At 45.9% G+C, this 23,217-nt stretch overlaps 9 protein-coding genes across 9 annotated transcripts; 5 read left to right on the top strand and 4 right to left on the bottom strand.

Moving 5' to 3' along the window:
• Nucleotides 1-686: 686 nt before the first annotated feature.
• F4822DRAFT_423594 (BRCT domain-containing protein) lies at nt 687-3,471 on the bottom strand (the record flags this gene model as incomplete). Its single annotated transcript, XM_051460003.1, has 3 exons — nt 687-2,890; nt 2,945-3,272; nt 3,376-3,471. The coding sequence occupies 3 exons, from the start codon at nt 3,469-3,471 to the stop codon at nt 687-689; spliced, it is 2,628 nt and encodes an 875-aa protein (XP_051318905.1).
• Nucleotides 3,472-4,512: 1,041 nt separating this feature from the next.
• F4822DRAFT_1146 (uncharacterized protein) lies at nt 4,513-5,561 on the top strand. Its single transcript, XM_051452515.1, has one exon. It carries the CDS (start codon nt 4,890-4,892, stop codon nt 5,469-5,471), a length of 582 nt encoding a protein of 193 aa, XP_051318904.1. The 5' UTR covers nt 4,513-4,889; the 3' UTR covers nt 5,472-5,561.
• Nucleotides 5,562-5,943: 382 nt separating this feature from the next.
• On the bottom strand, nt 5,944-7,147 carry F4822DRAFT_383633 (uncharacterized protein). The gene is made up of 3 exons (XM_051456450.1): nt 6,775-7,147; nt 6,664-6,723; nt 5,944-6,547 (listed from the first exon to the last, which is right to left on the bottom strand). The coding sequence occupies exons 1-3, from the start codon at nt 6,837-6,839 to the stop codon at nt 6,226-6,228; spliced, it is 447 nt and encodes a 148-aa protein (XP_051318903.1). The 5' UTR covers nt 6,840-7,147; the 3' UTR covers nt 5,944-6,225.
• A 1,673-nt stretch (nt 7,148-8,820) lies between these two features.
• F4822DRAFT_423592 (histidine acid phosphatase) lies at nt 8,821-10,266 on the top strand (the record flags this gene model as incomplete). Its single annotated transcript, XM_051460002.1, has 1 exon — nt 8,821-10,266. The coding sequence occupies one exon, from the start codon at nt 8,821-8,823 to the stop codon at nt 10,264-10,266; it is 1,446 nt and encodes a 481-aa protein (XP_051318902.1).
• A 292-nt stretch (nt 10,267-10,558) lies between these two features.
• Nucleotides 10,559-12,119, top strand: F4822DRAFT_383630 (DHS-like NAD/FAD-binding domain-containing protein). The gene is made up of 2 exons (XM_051456449.1): nt 10,559-11,111; nt 11,167-12,119. Exons 1-2 carry the CDS (start codon nt 10,790-10,792, stop codon nt 11,733-11,735), a joined length of 891 nt encoding a protein of 296 aa, XP_051318901.1. The 5' UTR covers nt 10,559-10,789; the 3' UTR covers nt 11,736-12,119.
• F4822DRAFT_383627 (tripeptidyl-peptidase) lies at nt 12,109-14,772 on the top strand. Its single transcript, XM_051456448.1, has 3 exons — nt 12,109-13,626; nt 13,688-13,769; nt 13,834-14,772. The coding sequence occupies exons 1-3, from the start codon at nt 12,804-12,806 to the stop codon at nt 14,672-14,674; spliced, it is 1,746 nt and encodes a 581-aa protein (XP_051318900.1). The 5' UTR covers nt 12,109-12,803; the 3' UTR covers nt 14,675-14,772.
• A 73-nt stretch (nt 14,773-14,845) lies between these two features.
• Nucleotides 14,846-16,452, bottom strand: F4822DRAFT_840 (uncharacterized protein). The gene is made up of 3 exons (XM_051464058.1): nt 16,295-16,452; nt 15,490-15,980; nt 14,846-15,437 (listed from the first exon to the last, which is right to left on the bottom strand). The coding sequence occupies exons 2-3, from the start codon at nt 15,826-15,828 to the stop codon at nt 15,018-15,020; spliced, it is 759 nt and encodes a 252-aa protein (XP_051318899.1). The 5' UTR covers nt 15,829-15,980; nt 16,295-16,452; the 3' UTR covers nt 14,846-15,017.
• Nucleotides 16,453-16,837: 385 nt separating this feature from the next.
• On the bottom strand, nt 16,838-18,657 carry F4822DRAFT_435548 (FAD/NAD(P)-binding domain-containing protein; the record flags this gene model as incomplete). The annotated part of the gene is made up of 4 exons (XM_051462212.1): nt 16,838-17,521; nt 17,581-17,644; nt 17,726-18,281; nt 18,486-18,657. 4 exons carry the CDS (start codon nt 18,655-18,657, stop codon nt 16,838-16,840), a joined length of 1,476 nt encoding a protein of 491 aa, XP_051318898.1.
• A 1,465-nt stretch (nt 18,658-20,122) lies between these two features.
• Nucleotides 20,123-22,595, top strand: F4822DRAFT_439331 (cytochrome P450; the record flags this gene model as incomplete). The annotated part of the gene is made up of 4 exons (XM_051462630.1): nt 20,123-21,173; nt 21,238-21,942; nt 22,002-22,083; nt 22,139-22,595. The coding sequence occupies exons 1-4, from the start codon at nt 20,786-20,788 to the stop codon at nt 22,593-22,595; spliced, it is 1,632 nt and encodes a 543-aa protein (XP_051318897.1). The 5' UTR covers nt 20,123-20,785.
• Nucleotides 22,596-23,217: the final 622 nt, after the last annotated feature.

Raw genomic sequence — 23,217 nt, 5'->3', positions numbered from 1 at the left:
ATTTCTACCTAAGCGATGCTCCTCAAATAACGAAGGACAAGCTACTGTAGCAGAAAAGGAAAGGTATAGGAAAATAAAAGGTGGCAGGAAAGAAGCAGCACATTGGATAAATGAATTGGACGGAACTACAAAGGCTCACTACAACAGTGAACAAACATCTCACATGTACTCAGGAGGCAAGCTGGCCTGCTGAATCTTAGGAGTACAGTGCCACTATTACGTCTTCTGTTCATTTTCGAGGGGCTTGAGCGTCGAGTCTGTTACCTTTCATTGTAGTTTGACGAGTGTCAGATTAATGGTAGAACAAGGGAGTTTGCAGAGCTGGACGAAGCAAAGTAGCGATCACGATTATGACTTAGCCACGAGATTAGCGATACCCTGTAATTTTAGCGAATACATTCTTGTAGGATAGGAAGTGAAATAACACAAGGATTATTTCCATTGCGTTGACCCGTCCTTGAATCTATGCTTCTAATAGAACATACTATTCTACTTCACTCTGTCAAGCTAGACCTTCATATACTGGGCATCCTATTTATATTCTGACATATTTAATTAATATTCAACACTGGGTTTGGTACCTTGATGCAATTCCCCCAAGTCGTATGTATCTAACCTTTCCTTTTGCCTAGTTTTATCCCTATAATTTAACTCATGTTGACTCCGTAGGGGAATGCATAATATCATTATCGTCGCCTCATGACCCTCTTTGTGGAAGCCTTCTGCGTAGTACCATTCGGCGCCAAGTCATCCTTGAGATTTGTCGAATTGGCTTTTTCCTGACTTTGCCTATGACCCTTTAAATCATCTTTCTTGCTATCGGCCATCATACGATCCACAACCGCAGCACGATGCTTCTTGGCCTCGGAGTTATCATACTCCAATTGTGTAGCTCGAGGAGGACTATCGCCATTCGCCATTATTTGGTCACCATCGCCATGTTCCGTCATCATCTCATCTAGAAGCCCTAGACCGCTAGTATGAGTTTTGACAGAGTCCAAGCGAGAAGCCATGGACTCGGTCCTCCTAGGATTAGACTTAGAACTACTCATATGTGTCTGCGATTCCGCACTCGCGCTTGACGCTGTCGAAACATTACTAGCTGCGCGACCGAGAATTTCGCGCCTCCGACGTTGTTGACGTGATACAGATTGAGGCTTCATACCATCACCGTCCTGAGCTGCTTCGTCGCGAGACATGAGAGAATTCAATCGCCTCGACATCTCCTGGCGTTCAGCTGCCTTGGTGCGTTCAGCTTGTAGTCTTTGTTCCTTTTCATCGTCATTAGCACTGTTAATTTGTTTGTCAATTCGGCCAGGAGTATCCGAATCATCGCCACTTTCGGAATCCCCTATTTCGCCCCCTGTCGGGAAACGCTTTAATTTCCTTGGCGCTGAATCTGGCTTTTGTGGTGATGGTGATTTATTTAATGCGTTAGGGGTCTTTTCTGAGAGAGGTGCTGAAGCGGTCGTAGATTCGATATTCGTGTCTTTTGCTTGAACAGTAGGGGCGGTCTCGTAGTTGGATTCGCTAGTTTCCTGTTCTTGGACGGTGGTTCCATTTTGCACTGGTAAATCGTCATCAAATGCAGTCGTATCGATACCATGCTTCATAGCCGATGTTGTAGAATCTGGGTTGGGTTCCTTTCTTGGCACAGGTTCCGACTTTGACCTTGCAATTTTATCTTTCTTGCTTTGGCGGATCCCGCGGTTCGCGACATCATTTTGGGGGATTTCTTTGAAGAGGAACTTGTCCCATGGTGCGAAACAGCCTGTCGTAATGCACTGCCAAAGCCAGTCTGCTTCAACCACCGGGACGTTGGATGACACGGAAAAATTCAATTTTTGTTTCCTTACGTTTGCGAGAGAAGGGCAAACTAATAAGGAGCATTGCGAATTGAGCCGTTCTGAATATCTTGCGCCAAGTTGGATCACTGCCTTTTGTACTTGATTTAATTGCTCGTTCATAAACCCGGCTGTGCATATTAACAATTCAGCAAACCCGTCAATAGGGAATTGTGGAAATGGCTGGCCAAGCACGTGTTCATTCGGATTGAAAAGTGTCTTATTATGGACACATCGTTCGATATAGAATTCGGTAACAATATGCATTCCTTCAGGGAGTTCCGGATGTGAGTCGGGCTGCGATGATTGCGGGACAATTAGATAACGTCGGTCTAACGGTTCGTGGTGAGTAGATGAGGCAGCGTCTTCGATCGACTGTGAAATATGTCCTTCATGGGATGAAATATGATGCTGTACAATTTCTTGTTTCTTTTTCGGGAAACCGTGCACATAAAAGCGACAAGAGGAGAAAACGCCGTGGTCAGCTTGGATTTGATCGCTTGGTTGTGGGAGTTGTTGGTTCTCGATGGTGGACGTATTCGGGTTGTCGGTGGGAGGCACGCTATTGGGTCGTACATCGGAGGCGGTAAGGGTGGTAATGGTGGTAGCTGGCTTGGATAGATCGGTAGATGATTGATTGACGAGGATATCACCCCAAAGATTGTCTCTTCGGTTTGTGAGTTTCATGCTTGCTGTTTTCCTCAACTTCCTCCTACCGTCATCAGCTGGGGGAGCTGATGTCCCATCGCGCAGACGTTTACCCAGCGAACCCCCTCGCCTGATATCTCTTCTTATCCAAGCTCCTTTTCCTCGTTCTGCTGCGGGTAGAGTCGGATCGTAACATTCCTCGTGGAGAATCATACCTCGTTCGAGGCTGTCGTGTAACCATTCGATAGAGACGGTCCTTATCCCCCACTTACGTGCGGCTACATATTTCTTCCCTTCGGGTTTGCATACGATGAGGTGAGTGACGCGCCTGGAGAGATCGCCGATATATTCGCCGCCGTTCGATTTAACCTTGCTTTCGATCATGGTACGAGTTTCATCTTCGCTTGTTAGCCTCTCCAGTTAAAACCACATTGGTTAAACAGATGACCTACTATCCTCAAAGCCAGTCAAGCAACATGTTAGCCTTGTCCTCTCCCGTTGTGCTTCGTCGGAACTCTTAGGGTTGCCGCCTCCTGTCTCAAATGTTTTTAATCTCCAAGTTTCTTCCAAAGCAGCAAAGTCGAATTCTACGTCTTCTCGCCATAATTCACTTATAGCATCAACCCATCCTGCGGCCATGGGCTTAATATCGGGTCTTTCTCTCGCGACATGGCGATACTTGGCAGTGTCGTAGTCTCCAACAATTAAATGGGTGACGTCGGGGGTAAGATCGTACTTGTGAATTCCGCCTAGGTCGACAGTTCGTTGGGCAATTTCCGTCTAAACAAGAAAATAGTAATAATTAGTAAATGTATTTTCATTCGAGGTCTTGTAGTTGTTAAGTGTAATTAAATAAAAAAAAAAAAAAAAAAAGCCGACTTACACGTAAATCTGCTTCGATATTTGTACAGCAAAGTACTAGACCATCGAAAGGTTTAGATGGGTCAAAGGGCCTTCCTGGCGCTGGGGAAGATTCCATTGTGTTCGTATTCAATTAAAGCAAGGCATTGTAGCAACGAGTATTATGTTGTTGTTTTTGTTAGGAGTGCAGGATCACATGGAAATGCGATATCGTTCGATGATAAGCTTAACCTTGGAAAGTTAATCTAGTAATTGTTAGGCGCGTCAAGTAGCTAAGAAAACGTGTAGGCGGAGTCGCGTCAAACGGTCCCTGAAAGGTTGTATAGTGGAAAACTGCGGGGCACCAATCGCGTGTCGGCTCCAACATGACGTACTTATGCATACCACTGCTTTGAACAATCCCCCGCATCAATGATGCATCTACAGTGATCGTATACATATAAGCAAGTAAGTGCACATATACATTGATGAGCACTTCAACAATGTTACATACCAACTGCTCAAACTTGTTTCTCAACGTCATAAAAAACACACCACACTCCTACTTAATCCTATTTTACATCTCAATTGGCTACATTCACCCACCCATGAGGTATGGGAGAGCGTACAATGAAAAATGGTTGTCGAATTGAGAGTGGAACGACTATGGTCGCAGAACAATTTCGACTTTGTTCGGCTTCCGCAACTTAACAACTCCGGGGCTTCTCTACGGCTTACCGTAAGCGGGTAAAGCACCTAAACTAACTGTCATCGTTGGACAACCTTAGTTGATATTCAGTGGATCTCGATTGTATGCCCTTACTCCCCAACCTTCTACACATACACCACTGAGCAGCCCATACACTATTTGCATCTTCCGAGCTTAGCGACCTTCTAATCGGATATCTGAACCATTTACCTGTGCTGTTCGTATCGTAGTTGATCTTCACACATACCATGCTTATGTACCTCGCACAACATACCGAAAATGTCGTGGTACATAATGATATTCCCATTTGTTCCAATCAAACGAACCACATATCTGATCCGGCTAACGTTGTTCACGATAGATATGAGCAACCGCTAAGGTACTTCCGAAAGCTTATCTGAACCGTCACAGGGCGTCTTTAGCTAGCTACCCTTGCATGTAGCTAGTTAGGTCCCTGGTTTGTTCCTCAACCCTGGCATTGAATCTTCTACAACGACTCTAGGGCGTTTTACAATATCGAACCATACGCGTTAATTATCTTGCAAACCTGGATTTTCTGGTTGCCATTAACCAATGATCTGGTTCTGTGTTAGCTGATCCAAATTCGTGCTTCCCACCATCAAAGCCTGGCGGAAACCAAGCGTTAGCTCGCCTCCTACATCATCTTGTGGAGATTCCCCAGTAGCTATATACCCACCTCCTCATAACCAAGTTTCTAGGTAAAATGCCCACAGGTTCGCCTACCTTGGTTGTGAACCTCTCCTTTTCATAGCGTTCTCGACAATTGATCATTGAAGTCGAGGAAATTACTTCGGTATCTTCGTTGCCTTTCTCTATTACAACTCACAATGCCCCGTTATACATCTCCCTCTGTATCTCCAACTTCGCGTGCCCGCTCACCCTCCCCAACTCGCTCCCGCCGTAGGAGTCTCTCTACACATTCAAAACCTTTTCCCCTACGCGCGTCTTCGCCAGCTCATTCCGACAGCGGTAAGGACGTACTCAAAACCTCGTTGGTCTTCCTTGGCGTTGTTGGAGCCGCTTCGTTAGCGGCTTCCAAATATTGGCCAAAGGGTATCCTATATGGAGAGAAGGAATCATGGGCGCAAGAAGCCAAGGAAGAGGTCAAACATGTTATGCACGGAGATAAACATAGAGATAGGGAGAGTCGAGGAAGGCCTCGGAGTGCTGGACATGGGGATCGAGAGATGCGACACCGACGGCAACCCCGGGTTGAGATAAGAGATGAAGTAATAGTAAGGAGGCCCGACGGTCGAAGCATGTACTTGGACACTGGTTGGACCGAACAGCCCTATGACGGCCGGCGCGAGCGTGACAGACGCCGTATAGTCGACACCCGCGACAGCAGAAGGTCGAGTGACGAACCATATTACCGACGAGAGCATAGGGGCTTGTCGCAGTTTGATTAATGGCGCTATTCCGTTTCCTTTGGTTTCTTTTGTTGGATTCTTCCGATAGCGGGGTTATCAACTCTGTTGTTGCGCGAAGAGATCGCATGTAACTGCTACGGCAATTATCGTATACATACACACAAGTAGCCTCTTTATCCTTGTAGCGGCGATAAGGGGTCCTCCCGATACTTCCCAAGATGTATCGCTTCGTACGTGACACACCACATTGTGCTCCCAAAGGGGGAGGGCGGCGGCGACGACTCACTTTCCATAGATTAATAAATAACTTAAAAAACCCCAAATCAATTCCAAGCCTTAATATATCTAATCTACCTAGTTACGCCGCCCAGAAATACATTTAAACCCACAATACGAAGACATATGACCTCTCACACTCCCGTTCTCGCTATTAGGCACTTCCTACATTATAATTGGCACTCGATTGTAAAACACTTAGTAGTTGAGGGAAAGACATTTACATATATATATTGACTGTGTATTTGAGATTGCTGTAAAATTGGGAACGGTTTGCGAATTAATAGAGAAGGGTCCACGTCTTAGTAGGTAATGAAGGTGATGGCTTAGTTGCGAAACTAGTCCCAAGTCGAGCCATAGAAGATGGTGATACTCTACCCATCTTTTCTCTGTGTACTAAAGCCATATAGAATTTCATGGAGTCTTGATATCTTTAGTATCGTGACCATTTCCCAAGCCTAGCAGCCTAGACACTGGAAAATTAAATGGTAATCTTTATCCCATGAGCGCAGCTTTATTAAACCGCCTCCGTTGCATAAACTTTGCAGTTTGTTCCCTTCCAATCCGTACAGCCTAAGAGTAGACCGATAGTAAATTCGCGTAAAACATCAAAAACCCATTCAACAATTTGTGAGATAATTCGTCCGGAATCACGACATGCGGCTAAAAGTTCTGTTCTGGTTCGGTATCGACACAACCTTCTATCGAAACCGACGACGAGTAATGTGAACAACTCGAATAGCAAAGGCATGCAGATAAATCGGCTCTCGTTTTTTATCCACGATATCTGTAATATCGAGAGAGTTAAGAAGGTAATAAAAATGTATAGTAGAAGTTTCCTGTACATATAGTAAGCGATCACACGTCTAAACCACCTCAGGTAAGGTACGTTTGATTATCTGGGTTAGAAGCTCAAAAACTATCAGGCGTTGGATAGGACCGTATATTGACCCACCCCATGTTACAATTTTCAAAAGCCAGATGAATTACATGTAGCCCTAGCCAAGCTAGATAACTAGTATATATTAGTAATCGTAAGAGGGATGATTCTAATGAAAGAACTGACCTGCCATTTGTCCACAGGTCTCCGGACTCTATTGTAAAGAGAAGATTCCGAATAGGAATATACATAGCCGTAAAAAATAAATAAATTTAAAAAATACATAATATAAGTAGTGTGACGAACCTATATCCTGGTGGGGTATAGCCGTTGCTCGATTGGCTAATCCGGGGTGTCTTGATTTGAAGGTAACAATATCAGTAATAGGTCAAATGGTTAAGTAAGTCCTGTTCGTCAGAGAGGCTTGGAGTCCTCTCACTATATCTGTCGGTCCCTGAGAGAATAGTCTTAGATTGATAACTGAAGAGCTATGAAAGAGTGACTAGATACATAGGAAATGCTTGTGGTTATATAATTATTCCTCCTTCCTCTCTTCCTAGTATCTGAGGTTGTCGTAATCTGATTAATGTAACTGATCTATCCATACGATTAGATCAATTAGATCACTTAGATCATGTGTATGCCGTGGTTTAGCCGTGATTGGTTCGTGGCGCTCCACTTCCTTTAGGTCCTCAAGATGGTCGCTTGTTGGTTTGTGACAAATAGGTAGAGTTTTTACAAATGTAAAAAGATAACATTTTTTTTTTAAAAAAACATTAATATATATATAATATAATAATATCTACTTAGGTACTTGTATTTCAAAAGGGGTACACAGGCCTAAGTATCCCCCAGATACACAAAGAGAGGTTTAAAAATAGCCGGAGCGCAGTACAAAGGGCAGTTTTTTAAGGGTTTAAATCATTCCCACATCGAATGTCCACCCCAAAAACCTTTCTGTTTCCTCTTTTATAACATGGGTAATGTCATTTGACAACGGGTGATGCGTGAGACATTGTAGGAAGAAGATAGTCGCTGAACATTTCATACAAACTGCCCTTTTGACGTCCTCGAATTTCGCAAATACCTAGGTATCTAAGGGACACAAGGGGAGAAACTATCATTCAAGAGGTTGCCTGAGACTTTTTATAATGATATGGGCATTCTATAGTTCTACCGTTGATCTCATAGCAAAGAGTGCGGTTGAAGATTGGGGTCTCACTCATATATGCATATCACCTGACTCCTGGCACGGCAATGCTTATACCATGTGAATATCAGCTAGAAGAGCGTGTGGAGATCTAGAATACATATATGGCCACATAGTCTTAATTGAGAGGGCTTGGGTGGTATAGCTCTCATGTGATGAGGGACCGCGGTCAGAAAGTTATGGCCAGTAAAACGTGTAGAGATACAGCCCAGAAAGACTATATGAATTGTCTACTACTACACGAACAATGAATTCATGCTCTATATAGGATTAGCAATGCTAACTCAACAACTATGTGGCTATCGCCTGTAATCACGTGACACCCCTGAAAGATACCTAGGTACGTGGGTACATACCTATTCAAGATACCCATGATCAGTGAGCCAGGATCCAATTCAATGGTCCTTATTTTACCTGCTGATTAATAGGATGTGATGATATTTAATGTATTGCAGATGGCATTGGTAGACCGAGACGAATTGACTCGCACAAATCCGTGGAAACAAGAGGTATGGTCTGCGATTTGAATGGTGGATGATGCTAAGGGGTGAGGATTTCGGTACACTACATGTATCTCACACAGTTGGTAAGTACATGTAAGACTCTGATTGATTACGATGAAACAGCTGTGACTGTGTGATGCCTTCAAATTAATGTCAATTTGTAACAAGGCCTTTTACTGTAACGTAGCTGAATAACTTGATGGGCACCAGGAACGGGGCACAGCGGTGTGGAGAAATAAACTTGAGCTTGTTCTTAGTGGCCGCTGCATCCATCAGCTACGGCTAGTGCATGCTCAATGACGCTAAGATCCACAATTTACCGGCTTCGTGTATCCATGTCAACGAGCGTCCTTCATCACCCATCGTCATTTCCAGAGGCCTGGCTTTGTAGATCAATATACCGGAACCTGGGGGTAGTTTGGGGGATACATAAAATAGAGATTCTTCCTCACCTGGAATAATATTATTTTTTTTACTATCCGTTTCCCCATCGGTGTTGCATAGCCTGACCACGATATAATGGTGTCGACATTCGTTAAAGAGCTAGTTCAGCTCGCTGCATTCGTTCTTCCCGTGCTCCAACCATGTTCTGCTTCATCGCTTTATTCCACATATAATTTTAATCCCTTAGAACATCTTGGCGGTGTAGCGCCCTACTTCGAGCCACAAGATCCGTCAGCATCACCAGCGACTCCTCAAGGTTGTACGGCGTCGCGAGCAGTATATTTATCTCGTCATGCCGCAATTTATGCCAATGACTACGATTATGAGGAATATATTGACCCTTTTGTGTCCAAGCTGGAAAACAACACGGCTATAGACTGGACCAAGATTCCAGCCTTAAGTTTCCTTGATGGTTGGACGGTTCCATTGACAGACGCCGAACAAGAGCTGTTGACTCGCGTTGGTAGATTAGAAGCCGCGCAACTCGGCGTTACACTCTCATTCCGATATCCCAATCTCAAGCTGCCATCCCGTATCTGGACCTCGTCTGCTGAAAGAACTGTAAAGTCAGCACAGTCATTCGCACGAGGTCTAGAGTTGGATGAGAATGGAATTAATGTAGTCAGTATTTACGAGTCGGAAGAAGCCGGCGCGAATAGTCTCACACCTTACAAGAGCTGCCCAGCTTATTCGTCATCATTCGGCAGTGATCAGTCCGCTGTTTATCTTGAAAAGTTCACCAAACCTATCACCGCGAGATTGAATGCATTAGCGCCTGGATTCAACTTCACGGCTAACGACGTTTATGGTATGATGGAGCTATGCGGCTACGAATCTGTAATCCGGGGTAGCTCTCCATTTTGTGACTTGGATTTGTTCACACCGGACGATTGGCTAGGGTGGGAATATACGGCCGATGTTATGTACCACTATAATGTGGGATATGGCAACCAGATCTCCGGCGTCGTGGGACTGCCTTGGTTCAACGCTTCAGCGAATATCTTATTGGGAGAGTCGACCGACCAACACGATGTGTTTGTTAGTTTTACCCATCGCGAACTGCCGCCTATGGTTTTTGTCGCCATGGGCTTATTCAACAATTCCGATTTTGGTGGAAGCGAAGCAGCTATCAATGATACCATGCCTTTGGATCGAATCAACTACCGACGCGCGTGGAAGAGTTCGCATGTGTTGCCGTTCCTAAGCAACCTCGCCATCGAAAGATTGAACTGTTCGGACAGTTATGGTTACGAGGATGGTGATTATTATCGAGTTCTTGTCAACAGTGCTCCTCAACCTTTGCCGAATTGTGCCGACGGGCCAGGTACAACTTGTTCGAGGGCTGGGTTTGAGCAGTATCTTCAGGAACGAGTAGATATGTTTCAAGGCTTCTCCGAAAGATGTGGTGTGGATTATAGCAACTCGACGGATACGTTATCGATTTATTCCGACACGGGAGTAGGAAATGGTACTGCTGTTGGAAAGAGATATGAAGCATTCAAGTCTCATTTAGACGTATAAGATAATGTTTATTCTGATATTTTAACCAATTTATATATAAGAAATAGAATATTGAATTGAGTTGAGTTGAGTTGAGTTAAATAAAATGTTGTATGAAATGGATTTAGTCTAGGTGTTTAGGGCATCATCGCTAGCGTGGCTACGGCACTAGTTAGGCGGCTTCATCCGCTAATTGAACCCCGCAATTACGTATGTTGGTTCTGGAAAAGGTTCCAAGGTTGTTACAGGCGTTAGCGTGGGGTAGTTGATTTCGTCGGTCGCATCCATTCGGAATTGAGAAAACTCAGAACTAACAACAATTTATTTCCCAAGGTCGCAATCGAGGCAGACTGCTGTCTACCTAGAGTAAGGCAGACAATATGTTCTTGCTAGGCTTCTACAGTCTTCTAGTATATAATTCTTCATTTATGCTCTTTATTCTATGATGAATTTTTGATTGTTTTGTAATAATCGTTTCCAATTTTACTTCCTGTCATCCCTTTTTAATCTTCGTTGTCCAATTCCCATACCTACCTAGGTATTCATGATGGCAGCAAAAACTTCTATCGACGAATTCAAGAACCTCTTAAACTCGAGCAATCGCATCTTAGCCCTTTGTGGTGCTGGTCTATCTGCTGCCTCGGGATTGCCTACCTTTCGCGGCGCGGGTGGCCTATGGCGTAATTATGATCCAACTTCCCTTGCGACCCCCAAAGCGTTCCAGAGAGATCCTGTTCTCGTCTGGTTTTTCTATGCCTGGCGTAGACACCTGGCTCTGAAGGCGAAACCAAACCGTGGACATTATGCTCTTGCGGAACTGGCCAAGAAAAAAGACAATTTCCTGTGTTTGACACAGAACGTTGACGGTGCGTTCCTAATATGAGATAAGGGTAAATATGTCTACGATACTAATAATATAAGGCCTCTCGCCTCGTGCTGGCCATCCTGAATCCAAGTTGAGACTTCTCCATGGGAGTCTCCTCGATAACAAATGCTTCAACGAGTGCGGTTATATCGACCGAAACAACCTAAGCGATCCCGTCTGCCCAGCTCTCGCTCCAGCTGCCGAAGACTACCCCTCCCATCAAACGCTTCCTTTGCTCGACCCGAACGTCCCAGTACCATCAGTCAAGACCGAAGATATACCTCACTGTCCCAATTGCAAAACGGGCCTACTTAGGCCAGGCGTGGTCTGGTTCACAGAGTCACTAGACGGGGAAATGCTTAGTGAAGTCAATGATTGGGTTGACCAAGAACGGATCGATATCATGCTAGTAGTTGGTACGGCAGCTTCTGTATATCCAGCTGCTGGATATACATTCAAAGCTCGAGACAAAGGTGCAATTGTCGTAGTAGTAAACCCCGACGCTGACTCGTCAAGAGGGCTTACTCCAAGGGATTTCTTTTTCCAAGGGGATGCCTCTGAGATTCTTCCGCAATTATTTGAGGGAGTCATTGGAAAGATGGATGAATATGGTAATATCCTATGAGAATATAGGTCACTTGCCATAATCCAAGCTCTACAAGGAAGCTAACCTAGGGTGACATTTACATAGCAGCTATAGGCGTGTTCCACATTAGATACGTGAGGGTTACAAGTAACTACTTTGTTCTAAGCGGATATATGTCTTTAGGTACATCCCAGGCTTCTATGTATATTTTCGACAAATGGGACGACACCGATGCTCTGCTAAAATTGCTCATTTATTGACAGACGAAATTAAGTTAGGAGCGTGCGCTACCTCTACGACGTTGAAACCGACGAATCATGAATTAAGAATAACTAACGAGGCACTTTTGAATTGTTATTAGCACACATACCATCCATCATTATAGAGATAAGGTTGTATACACCTGTCTTAGATTCATGCAAGATCTGATGGTTGCTAGGGTATCTGGATCATTCCAGGTGTGCCTAGTAATAAATACGAAGTAGAACCAGCATTCTTTCTCCAAAAAACGGGGTCTGGACCTCTCTGGCAACGCCCAGTTCCGGGCCTGTTTACCCTCAGTAAAAAACCCCTCAACACTAGCCCCTCCCAGAGAAGCACATTCCGAAAGGGACCTCGTATCATGCCTACCTGCGGAGAGCCCTACACCGGGGATGAGATCAGATCTCTCTTACCAACTAGCTTATCAAGTCATCACAGCCAGAGCGCATAACTCAAATACCACCCTCCTTCCGAATCGAGTCTAGGTGAGGTAGCAATCTAAGAGGATGGGCGGGAGATCACCCCGGACTTGGCAAGTCAACGCATCCCAAATGGCCAGGGCCTTTGATTACGGCTTAGCCGGTATGCTTGGGAGATACCTCGAGTCTCGGCTCCATGTAACGGTATGATCGGTTGGTCTAATATAGCACGCAATTGCAATATGTAAGGGGTCATCGTATACTTACTACTACTACGGTATTTATTTATTAATTTGCTCGTACCTCCCCCTCACGAGGCAGACAAAGGGGATTCGCTCGTTCTTCACCTTCATTTGGCGAGGGGGAAAGGAACAATTACCAAAGCGAAAAAAGGGACATCTGTGTAAGCTCGAGGGGGTTTTTCAACATGCGCTCTCTCATCCTCTTATTCGCCTCGGCCGCTACGGCCAAGGTGATGGATAGTCTTCCTCGTGTTCCTAAGGGTTGGACAGAAGTTCGTCAAGCTTCTCCCGATGACACTGTTACCTTGCGCGCCGCTCTTCCTCAACAACACGCGGCGGCATTGGAACAAGCAGTGATTGAAGTCTCTACACCTGGTCATCCGAACTACGGCTTGCATTTGTCGCGTGATCAAGTCCGTGCTTACACGGCCCCAACCGAGAAATCGGTTTCGTCTGTTGTCGATTGGCTGGCTAAGAGCGGCGTCAAGTCCTCGGTGAACAACGATTGGATCACTTTCACCACGAACGTTGAGACAGCAAACGATCTACTTGATGCTGATTTCGCTTGGTACCAATATGAGAAGGGCGGCAGTCCCAAACTGCGGACATTATCGTACAGTGTCCCCGATGAGCTCTCTACGAATATCGATTTGATCCAACCGACCACTCGTTTTGGTCAATTGGGCGCCAAGAGGTCGACCATCTTTGAGATGCAAGTTCTCGAACCTGAAGAGGAAGAAGCACTCAAGATAAATGCCGCGACTGATGCAGCTGACTGCAACCCTTCAAGGATCACGCCCGATTGCCTTAAGTCGCTTTACAACATCAAGTATACCGCATCACCCGAGGGAAACCTGGTTGCCTTCAGCTCCTACCTAGAGGAGTACGCTCGGTACTCGGACCTTCAGTCTTTTGAGACTCAGTATGTATCAAAGGCTGCGGGCCAGAATTTTACTGTCGAACTAGTTAATGGAGGGTTGGATGACCAGGGTAGCAGCGATGACAGCGGTATGTTGCGATTCATTCCTCTCAAGTTGTCAATTGGAAATAGTACTAAACATATGAATAGGCGAGGCGAATCTTGACGTGCAATATGTCCTAGCTGTCAGCAACCCCGTCCCAATCCTCGAGTATAGCACTGGCGGTCGCGGGTGAGTAAATGATCACCGTCGATATTTTATTTCTTCGAAATTGGCTAACCTAACAATTTTCAAGACCTCTCGAACCTACTCACGATGAACCTGGCCCCTCGTCAAACGAACCTTACTTGGAGTTCTTGACCTATCTACTCGACCAAGAAGATTCCGCTCTACCGCAGACACTCTCTACTTCCTATGGAGAGGAAGAGCAATCGGTACCGGCAGACTACGCACTGAAAGTCTGCAACTTATTCATGCAACTAGGCGCCCGTGGTGTTAGCGTTTTGTTTTCGTCGGGTGACTCTGGTCCCGGTGATTCTTGCATCAGGGAGTCTGACCAAGCACCTTACTTCCAACCCTCATTCCCCGCCGGTTGCCCATATGTTACTTCCGTCGGAGCTACTTACAACGTTGAGCCCGAGCAGGCCGTGAGTTTCTCTAGCGGTGGATTTAGTTCGCTTCACGCTCAACCTGCTTGGCAAGCAGATGCCGTCAGTGCGTACCTCGAGTCCATTGGCAGTACTTATTCGGCTTATTTCAACGCATCTAACCGAGGCTTCCCCGATGTCGCCGCGCAAGGAAGTCGTTTCATTGTTATCGACAAGGGCAGATCCTCTTTGCTGTCGGGAACTAGCGCTTCCAGTCCCGTCTTTGCGGGTGTTGTCGCTCTTCTGAACGCTGCTCGAAAGAGTCAGAGCCAACCTCCCCTAGGATTCCTTAACCCGTGGCTGTACAACAACAGTGCCGCATTGATCGACATAACATCAGGTTACGGCAGTGGCTGTTCGGGTAACTCCGCCTTTGGAAGTGGTGCGAGATGGAATGCTACTGCTGGGTGGGATCCTGTCACAGGTTTAGGAACACCTGACTTTGAAAAGCTACTCGCTGCTGCTGCTCCAGGAGTTGAGAACGCATAGAGGGCATAAACGATGTTGACAAACTAGGTATCAAACCTTAGGAGTTAATGGGATAATCCCGAAATCCATATAAATATATGAAAGATAATTGATTCAATTCGTCAAGCTTAGTAGTTACAAATAAACGAGCGGCATACAATATGTGTATGATTTATACATATGGTTTGGAGGAGTGGCTTAATCTCTCGGTCGCATTAGGTAAAGTAGGCCTGTTCCGTATTTCCGTATTCTTACCCTTCCCCTCTGCGCTCCTTCTCTATCGTTTACGTAGGGTGAGGCATGGCAGCTTATAAGTCGCAATCTGGCTTCAAAGCATACACCAGAAAGGATATCAAAGCGGAACTCACAAGAGCCTAACTCTACCCTCATCGCCTTCAACTTCATTCTCGTCGACATCGTTACCCCTCCAGCCAGGGAGTCCGCGAAACGCGAACCAAGAAACAAGAATCGCCCCGCAAATGGCAAACCAAGCGGGTAAGAGAAGCCATCGACCGAGTTCTGACCGATAGCAGGTATCCTTCCACGGCAGCGTCTCATTTTGAATGGATGAAGTTGCTTCACGAAGACCACAACTCCAGCTCTCAAAGTCTAACCACCCATGAACGTACTCGTTGTAAGCGTCGGGCGAACCTTTCCGGTATAAGGTCCACGTATTGATGCGACCTGTAGTCCCATGCTCGATAAAGTTATAAAGGAGTGCTGTGGTGAATAGGGTGAGAGTCGGAATCCAGATGAGGATAAGAATCCAGTGCTGTCCGAAGTTCTTGTCGCATAAGTTAGCTCACATATCCCCACGTTTTGGAAGAAAAACCAACCTTTTTGAGAGAAACGCTGGCGTAGAATAGTCCAAATACCAGTAAACTGGCAGCAATACCTACGGCGGATGCCGCAATAGCTAGTTGGTGGTGAGGACCTCGGTACAATAGCTGGGGCAACCAAGCTAGCTGGTCGACCCGATCATTGCCCCAAGACCAAAATTTGAACCCAGCAGTGTTTCCCACGTCATGTTGCTCTATCCATTTCAATATGTATATGTGTTCGTACAGAATCTTTGCGGACAATACGACAACGACGGCTAGACTAATAAGGAGGGTAATGCCGCCCGCTCGTCGGCGAAGACGCGGAACGGGGATCTCAATCTTCTCTAATGACATGTTTGGTGTAAATGAATGAAAATGTTATGGGTTATTCAGTACACCTCGAGATGGACTTCAGACGACCAAATTGATGTGGTTTATATTCCTCGATAATGTTGTTGGGACCCATAGCACAGCCACTAAGATCTTCATGTTCTATCTTCAACGTCCTAAACAAGACCAATTAGACTCATGACAATCCTGGATTGTGCTTGGGACTTGGCAGAGGATCATTCTCAGCCGTCTTTGGTGAGTACGGCACGGTTGCCTAGCAGGGTTCGCTACTGTATTGCCACAGTGTTCTTCATAGTCAACTTCCTCAATGGCTTAACTCTGTCGTGCATTTGTTAAAGATTTACATACAAAGCCACATTCAAATTAACTCTTTGGTTGATCGCCAATAAGCTGACGCACTATAGCAAGATTACCCCGGGAAATATAAAGCATTTGATAATAAGGTATAAAATTATACCAAACAACTAACCCTGCGTATGGGCGGATAGGTAAGAAAGCTCGTTGATGGTTAAGTGGAACGAGATATTTAATACTAATTAAGACTTAGGTACCTAGGTAGTCTTCTACCTAATTAGAAGGCAACGCAGTAGAGAAATCGATAAAAATACTGGAGACAAAGGGAATATAAATCGAACCATTATTTTATAGGAGATAATCGGAACTTCCTACGAGAGATGATATAGATGTCGATTTCGCCGTTCGATAAACGTCCAGGGGCAGGAAGAGGGGTAAACCTGCCACGAAAACGCTACACGCAGCCAGCCACACGCTGTAGGATCCAATACGAATTATACCCGATGTTCATAGTTCATAACAGCAATATAATATGGCAATCAAAGCGGAATAAAACTAATAATGTGAGATGCATGAATGCTAAAAAGAGTTAGTACCCGAATATGCTTGGTACAATGAGTGGGTTCTGGACCCAAGAAGTAAGAGATTTATACCATATAAGACTCCAAACAAATTCCCACATGTATGCTCCATGATCGCCAAGTTAGATCCTTTTTATCTAATCCCAATCGCCAGAACCCATATCAACCGTAGCCTCATCCACTTCCTTCTGCATGCTCTCGATACTCCAGGGTTTGTACTTATACCCAGGGGGATAGTTTGGTGGCACCGTATCGACCTGATCAAATGGGATACCTTTTCTAATGGTGTCGACCATCTTCGCATAATTCTCATATGCGTACTGCTCGGGGTCATGCTTCCAGATCCATCTTGGAAGCTTGGGTTGCGCCAATTTCGGGTCAACCTTGACCTTTTGCCAGTCGGTATGCTGCAGGCGCTCGGCGTTTTGGAAACCCATTTTTTGCGCGCAAGAGCAACGGATGAAGCGGAAGCGCACATGCGTCCGAATTGCCTCTGGTACATTCTCCTTACCTGCGAGCTGAAGGCAGGTAGCCACTGTGACGGCATCTTCAATCGCCTGCGTTGCGCCGTTGCCAGATGCTGGTAAGAAAGAATGAGCTGCATCTCCGATGAGAACTACGCGGGCGCCTGGGGAAGTCCAAGACGGCTGTGGATCGCGCCAAAACAGCTCAAAATTGACAATGGTGTTGGGTGGCGTCAATTTCACAAGTTCCTTGATCCTTGAGTCCCAGGGAAATGGACCTAGCCCTCTGTCCATGTTATTTAGGACATCGTCTGACCCAACCGTATGATTCCAATTCTCCTCTTCGGACCCAAATACCTGCCCTTGGGTCAGCACCAGCACTCGGAGTTTGGACATAATACATCGGTGATACTCACATCGTGGTTCATAATCCACACACAAGTCTCGCGACGAATTAGCACCATCGCATACGATCCCGGACTAATTGGATAAAATCGTTAGCCGAACGGTGCACTGCATATGTAGTCTCAGGGACTTAATGCAATAGAAAGCGCCACCTACCCAAGCCATGTCCTAACCATTGGCTCATCGCCATTCTGCCCACCCATCTGCAAGAACTTCTTGAGCTCGGGGTTCTTATCTAAGTGGTGCATGGGGAAAGCTGCTCGCCACATAGCCCTCCCTGCACTGATCGCTTTAACTTGCCCACCTACTAGTTTCTGCCCTTTAGAACCTACACCATCCGCTGCAATCACAACGTCGGCCTCAAACCGGACGCCTTTGTCAGTTACTACGCCGGCTTTTTGGCGTTCCTCGTCCTCATAATAGTCGACGACTCGCTGGTCGAATTGGATCTTAATTCCTTGTCTCTGGACTTCGTTCAGGTACATCCGATAAATGAGTGGTCGCATTTGAAAGGCTCCTGGCGGCGTGTTCGGGTCCATACCTGCTTGTCGTAGTCGATCCGAGACCTTCAGGGGCGCGATCACGCGCTCCCCGCTATGTTTGAAAGTCTCGATCCAGGCATTATTCATGGATATCATCTCATACTCTCTCGATAGCTCAGGCCAATGCCGGAAGAACTTGGTGGCACTGTGCCCCATAAAGTACATATCTCCTAAATGCAGAGACACATCCTTAGCATATTACAGGAGGCGCCCGCGCAGAAGGGCGTCATAAAAGATGTCACCGTGAAGTGTGCTAAACAGACTATGCGATTGGCTAGGAAGTACAGTGTTTGTGCTGTATTTTCTATGAGACTCCGCACGGTGACATTTTCTTTGACGCCCTCCTGCCGCGCTAAGTCAGCCACATAACATACCTGCAGTATTAATATCTTGGTGGCGTTCGATTATGCGCACGTTGTGTCCTTTCCGCACGCATTCGATCGAGGCTGTTAGGCCTGCAAGTCCGGTGCCGACGATGAGGACATCGATGCCCGATGGCGGGTACGACCCTACGGGCTTACAGTCTGCGTCTTGAACGGAACCCATCTCATAAATTTCGGCTGGCTTATTGGATCCTGTTGGTAGCTGAACTATGAACTAAAGTCTCCCAGGAACTGGACTTGGAAATAAGCAAAAATAATAAACGCTCCAACGGGATAAATAAAGCAGGGCGAACTAGGACGTATTCGATGTAAACACTACGTTACCCAAAATATAAAGAAGCGGGAAGACTAGTCGTACCGGAATACCGGGTGTGACATGAGGGATACACAGAATGTTTTTAATGCCATTCGGTCGTCTAACTCTGCCGTCTTTGCAGCGGCTGAGGCGTATCTGGCCAACCTTACGATCCTCCTCGGGGCCGAACGAGTCTACCGCCCACTAATCCACATTCACATCAGCACATATTATTGGCCCATTCCAGTTTAACGTTTCCGGTACCCCAATTCTTACCTCGTCTGTGCTCGATACGCGGCCAGGTATATCGTCATACATCATGCTAGGAATCCTACCGGTGAATGGGGATATCTAATCATCATACCCATTTCAGTCATGATAAGTCATAACAAGGGCAATTAAACTTGTATCGGATATATCGGGCTTATCAAACATCCTACTGCCTACTAGTATCGATGCAGTCATATATATAGATCTAGGGAATCGGGGATTTAGCCCGCGAAGCCGACAGCCCGGTCAGTTTTATTCATCTTGATAAATCGATATTGCTAGCAAGGGGGGGGGGGGGGGGGATGAGCTGGAGGTATGGTGGAGGTATGGTGGAGAACGACCGACGGGGAGGTCTCACTTGTCTCACCCTTCGGCGCCATAGATATGCAGGACATAAACGTCCCTACCTATTGGGCTGAGAATGTACAGTACCTTTTTTACGGTTATGAGAAGCCTTGACTGTGTTGCTTACCCAATTCAGTACCGTCCTTCGAAGCGGCTCAAGGCATGAGAGACGGGTCGACAACGACACGCGACCGGGATCAGCGGCATACCACCACGAGGGCTACCCTACCTCTTCGCTGTAGGTCTCTAAAAATTTCCATCTGCGATTTTATGCATGCGTCCTTGGTTAGATGCGTATGTACGATTTGGACATGCGGGAAGGTATGCAACATACCAATAGTCCGAGTGAACGTGCCCACGCGCATTTCAGCTTTTCATACCGCATCTTGTAGATGCTTACTAGTTTACCTTACATAGTAGGTACATGCCTTGCTTGCCTACCCATCTGCTGTAGTCCTACCCAATCTGCTACATCTCGGCGACAGAGTTCGATCGACAACGATCCTGAAACTACCGTTGAGATTTATCTTGAGAATTATTCAATATAGATCAATAACTAGGTAGTTTGAAGAGATTATTTAACACACCAATTCAAGAGGTTATGTTATTTTGTAACAATCGCGAGACATATAAGTTGAGGCCGAATCCAGTGACACAACATTGACGCCTTGATGATATCTTCATTTCCTTGAGAAGCCTTAACCTGTCCCGGACTTACCTAATTACTTGTCCGGACATGTGCCTAACTACTTCGTATAGGTAATCTGGGACATATGCAGGTGGCGTTCTACCCTATCGATTCTTCCCGTCCTGGTTTCATTAGTACCTCTACCAAATAGGGCAATGTATCCCTGATGATCCCAAGCTATACTGTAAACGTTGTTTCGGACCTGAGAGCATTCCTAGAAGTACTATTTTTTTTCTCCCACGCTACCTACGTACATACATACATACATACATTATACAAATGTAGATATCATTAGAAAAATATGAACCTAAAAAGCATAAATACGCAAGCATGGCTAGCTGCGATAAGGAATCTAATGCCCGGCGAGACTTTGATGTGAGACCGAGAAGGGGACGCCCGGCCAAGGCTCGACAATATCGCACCACCGCCCTTGAAAGCCGAGAAGGACCTTCATTGTTATCTGCCTATTATCATCTATTCCCCTCCTTCGAGAGTAGTTACCGTAATTAGTCGTATCATCAGTTGGACTGGTCCTACTGTAGGTAGTTTAAATCGTGTGACAGCCCTGCGATACTTTTCCTTTTCGACCCGGAATGCGCTCTCGTTTCTCCGTTCCGCAGCTAATTTCTTACGCCTCTCCTTGACCTCCCCGTATACACGAATTCATCTCCCTCTTTCTTGTAGCAGTTGATCATGCAACTGTTTACAGCGGCGATACTCTGCGCCGCCCTCGTCGGCTTCGCGGCTTTCCACCTATTCAGGTCGTTCAAAGAGATTAACAACACTCGTAAACCTCCGGGACCGACCTTACTTCCATACATAGGGCGCATACATGATGTCCCTATTCAGTTCATGTGGCTGAAATTCAAGGAATGGGCTGACAAGTATGGCCGAACGAACGGCTTTTTCTTCACGGAGATGCTCGGCGCTAAGTTCCTCGTCGTCTCGGACGAGAAGGTAGCGGAAGAACTCTTGGTGAAGCGCGCGAAATTCAACTCGGATAGACCGATGGTCAGATCTCTATTCGACTCGAAGAGTACATACGGATCGATGGAGTATCTCCCTCTCATGGGAAGAAACCGTGAGTGGTCATCTTATAGCCCAAATTGTACCTCTTTTCCGTTACTGAGTAATATGCGCGCTAGAATACTGGGCAAGACAGCGCCGATTTACGCATTCCCATCTAACTGACGCCTCTAACGCTCACTACTATGGTGTGATGTACCATGAAGCGAAGCGCTGGCTCGTCCGGTTGATGGAAAACCCCGACGATTTTGCGAATTCCTTAGAAGATATGGCATCCAAGATTATGTGTCAGTTGACATGGGATGACCTCACTATCAGCGAAGAGTGCACGATAAGTGCGAAGGGTCTTTTGAGACAGATGTCCCCGGCCGGACCAATCACCAATGTTCTGACGCCACTTTGGCACTTACCTATGATCATCAATCCCTGGAAAACTGCCGAACGCAAGAGACACGATGATCAACAGGCGTGGTGGATGGAACGCCTATTAAACACGCGCAACAAGTTTCTTCAAGGTGTGCAAAGGTCTTGCGTTACTCGTAAATATCTTGAGAAAGGAGAGAAACGGTCGAATCTCTCTGGCGACTATGAAGCTTCCTCTGCGATAGGGATGATGGCCCTGGTGGGTATCTTCACAGTAGCCGGTCCGTTATCATACTGGTTAATATCGATGATACATCATCCGGAATGGCAAGCGGCGGTACAAAAGGAGGTCGACGAGGTGTGCGAAGGACGGATGCCGACTTTAGACGATACACCGCGACTACCTATTCTCCGAGCATGCATTAAAGAGACGATGCGATGGAGGCCGAACGTACCCACTGGTGAGTTCTTTAAACGCGACGTGGCGACGGCGATACAATAGCTAATCTTTTCAATTAAGGAGTCGCACATGAAATGGAAGCCGACGATGAATTTCAAGGATATTTTCTTCCGAAGGGAACGAGAATTCTTCCCCTTGACTGGTTTGTGAACTGTTATCCTTTTAATGAGAAAACCACGAAGACTAAGTAGCAATAGGGCATTCCTTCGTAATCCTGACAAGTATCCCGACCCAGAAAATTTCCGGCCCGAGCGCTGGTTGAAACCTGAGTGGCCTACTTATCAAGAGCCACTCAGCACGTATCCAACCATTAAAGGCATGACCTCGTTTGGTTGGGGTCAGCGTCAATGTTTAGGACAGACGCTCACGCAAGACGAGCTCGTAGTGGCATGCGGTGCGCTGAGCTGGTGTTTCAATCTCAAACCGAAGAAAGATCCGATCACGGGGAATGATTTACCTGTACCACATGACAAGTCAAATTCCCTATTGATTATTAAGCCAGATCCATTCGAAATGGCTTTTGAGCCTAGAAGTCAAGCTCGAAAAGAAGAAGCACTTCGACTTTGGGCTGAGTCTGAAGCGAAATATATCCAAGAAAAGGAGGAATTCCTCAAAGCCGCAACTGGGACCAAAGAAAAGATAGAAATCGTGTAAATTTTTGGCATGAAGCAACATCCAACATGACAAAGAGATGGAGTGCTTGGCGTATAAGTCGGGAGAGGAAAGGAATTGAATATTGAAATGTAGATGTTTTGAGAGTTACGGTCATTGCATATCTACTACTTACTACCATTTAGAGAATCACTTACGGATGGCATCATTGGGGTACTCGTTGGATTTACTATTATTCATTTACTTTTACTATCTACATACTTACTCGCTATACTATTCAGTCAAGCCTTCATTTTTGAATAAATATACAAAGACGAAGCCATCCGCCATCCAGTTTAATATTGCCTGTGCACGTACATTGACATCCCTAATCTTTCCATTTCAACCCCGGTCAAGCCGATGATATCAACATGAAATAATACCTTGATTAGATAATGATATAACATCAGTTCGACTAAAACATATTTGCTTACGTCTTCGAATTGGTGAAGGAGTTGGTCATCTCTCAATGTTTATTGGTGTTCTTTTAATAGGGGGTACAGACGGAACAACGGTCATTATAATGACCGATAGGATGCTAGGTTGGGGGAGGATCACGGGCATTCATGTGTAATTCAGCGGCGGCATTAGCTCCTAACCGCCGTAACAGTCGCTAAAAATTGAC

Source organism: Hypoxylon trugodes (genome assembly GCF_022578975.1).
Source record: "Hypoxylon trugodes strain CBS 135444 unplaced genomic scaffold F4822scaffold_1, whole genome shotgun sequence".
Taxonomy (NCBI): Eukaryota; Fungi; Ascomycota; class Sordariomycetes; order Xylariales; family Hypoxylaceae; genus Hypoxylon; species Hypoxylon trugodes.
The sequence above is the reverse complement of the archived record's forward strand: the minus strand, read 5'-3'. Positions and strand labels throughout refer to the sequence as shown.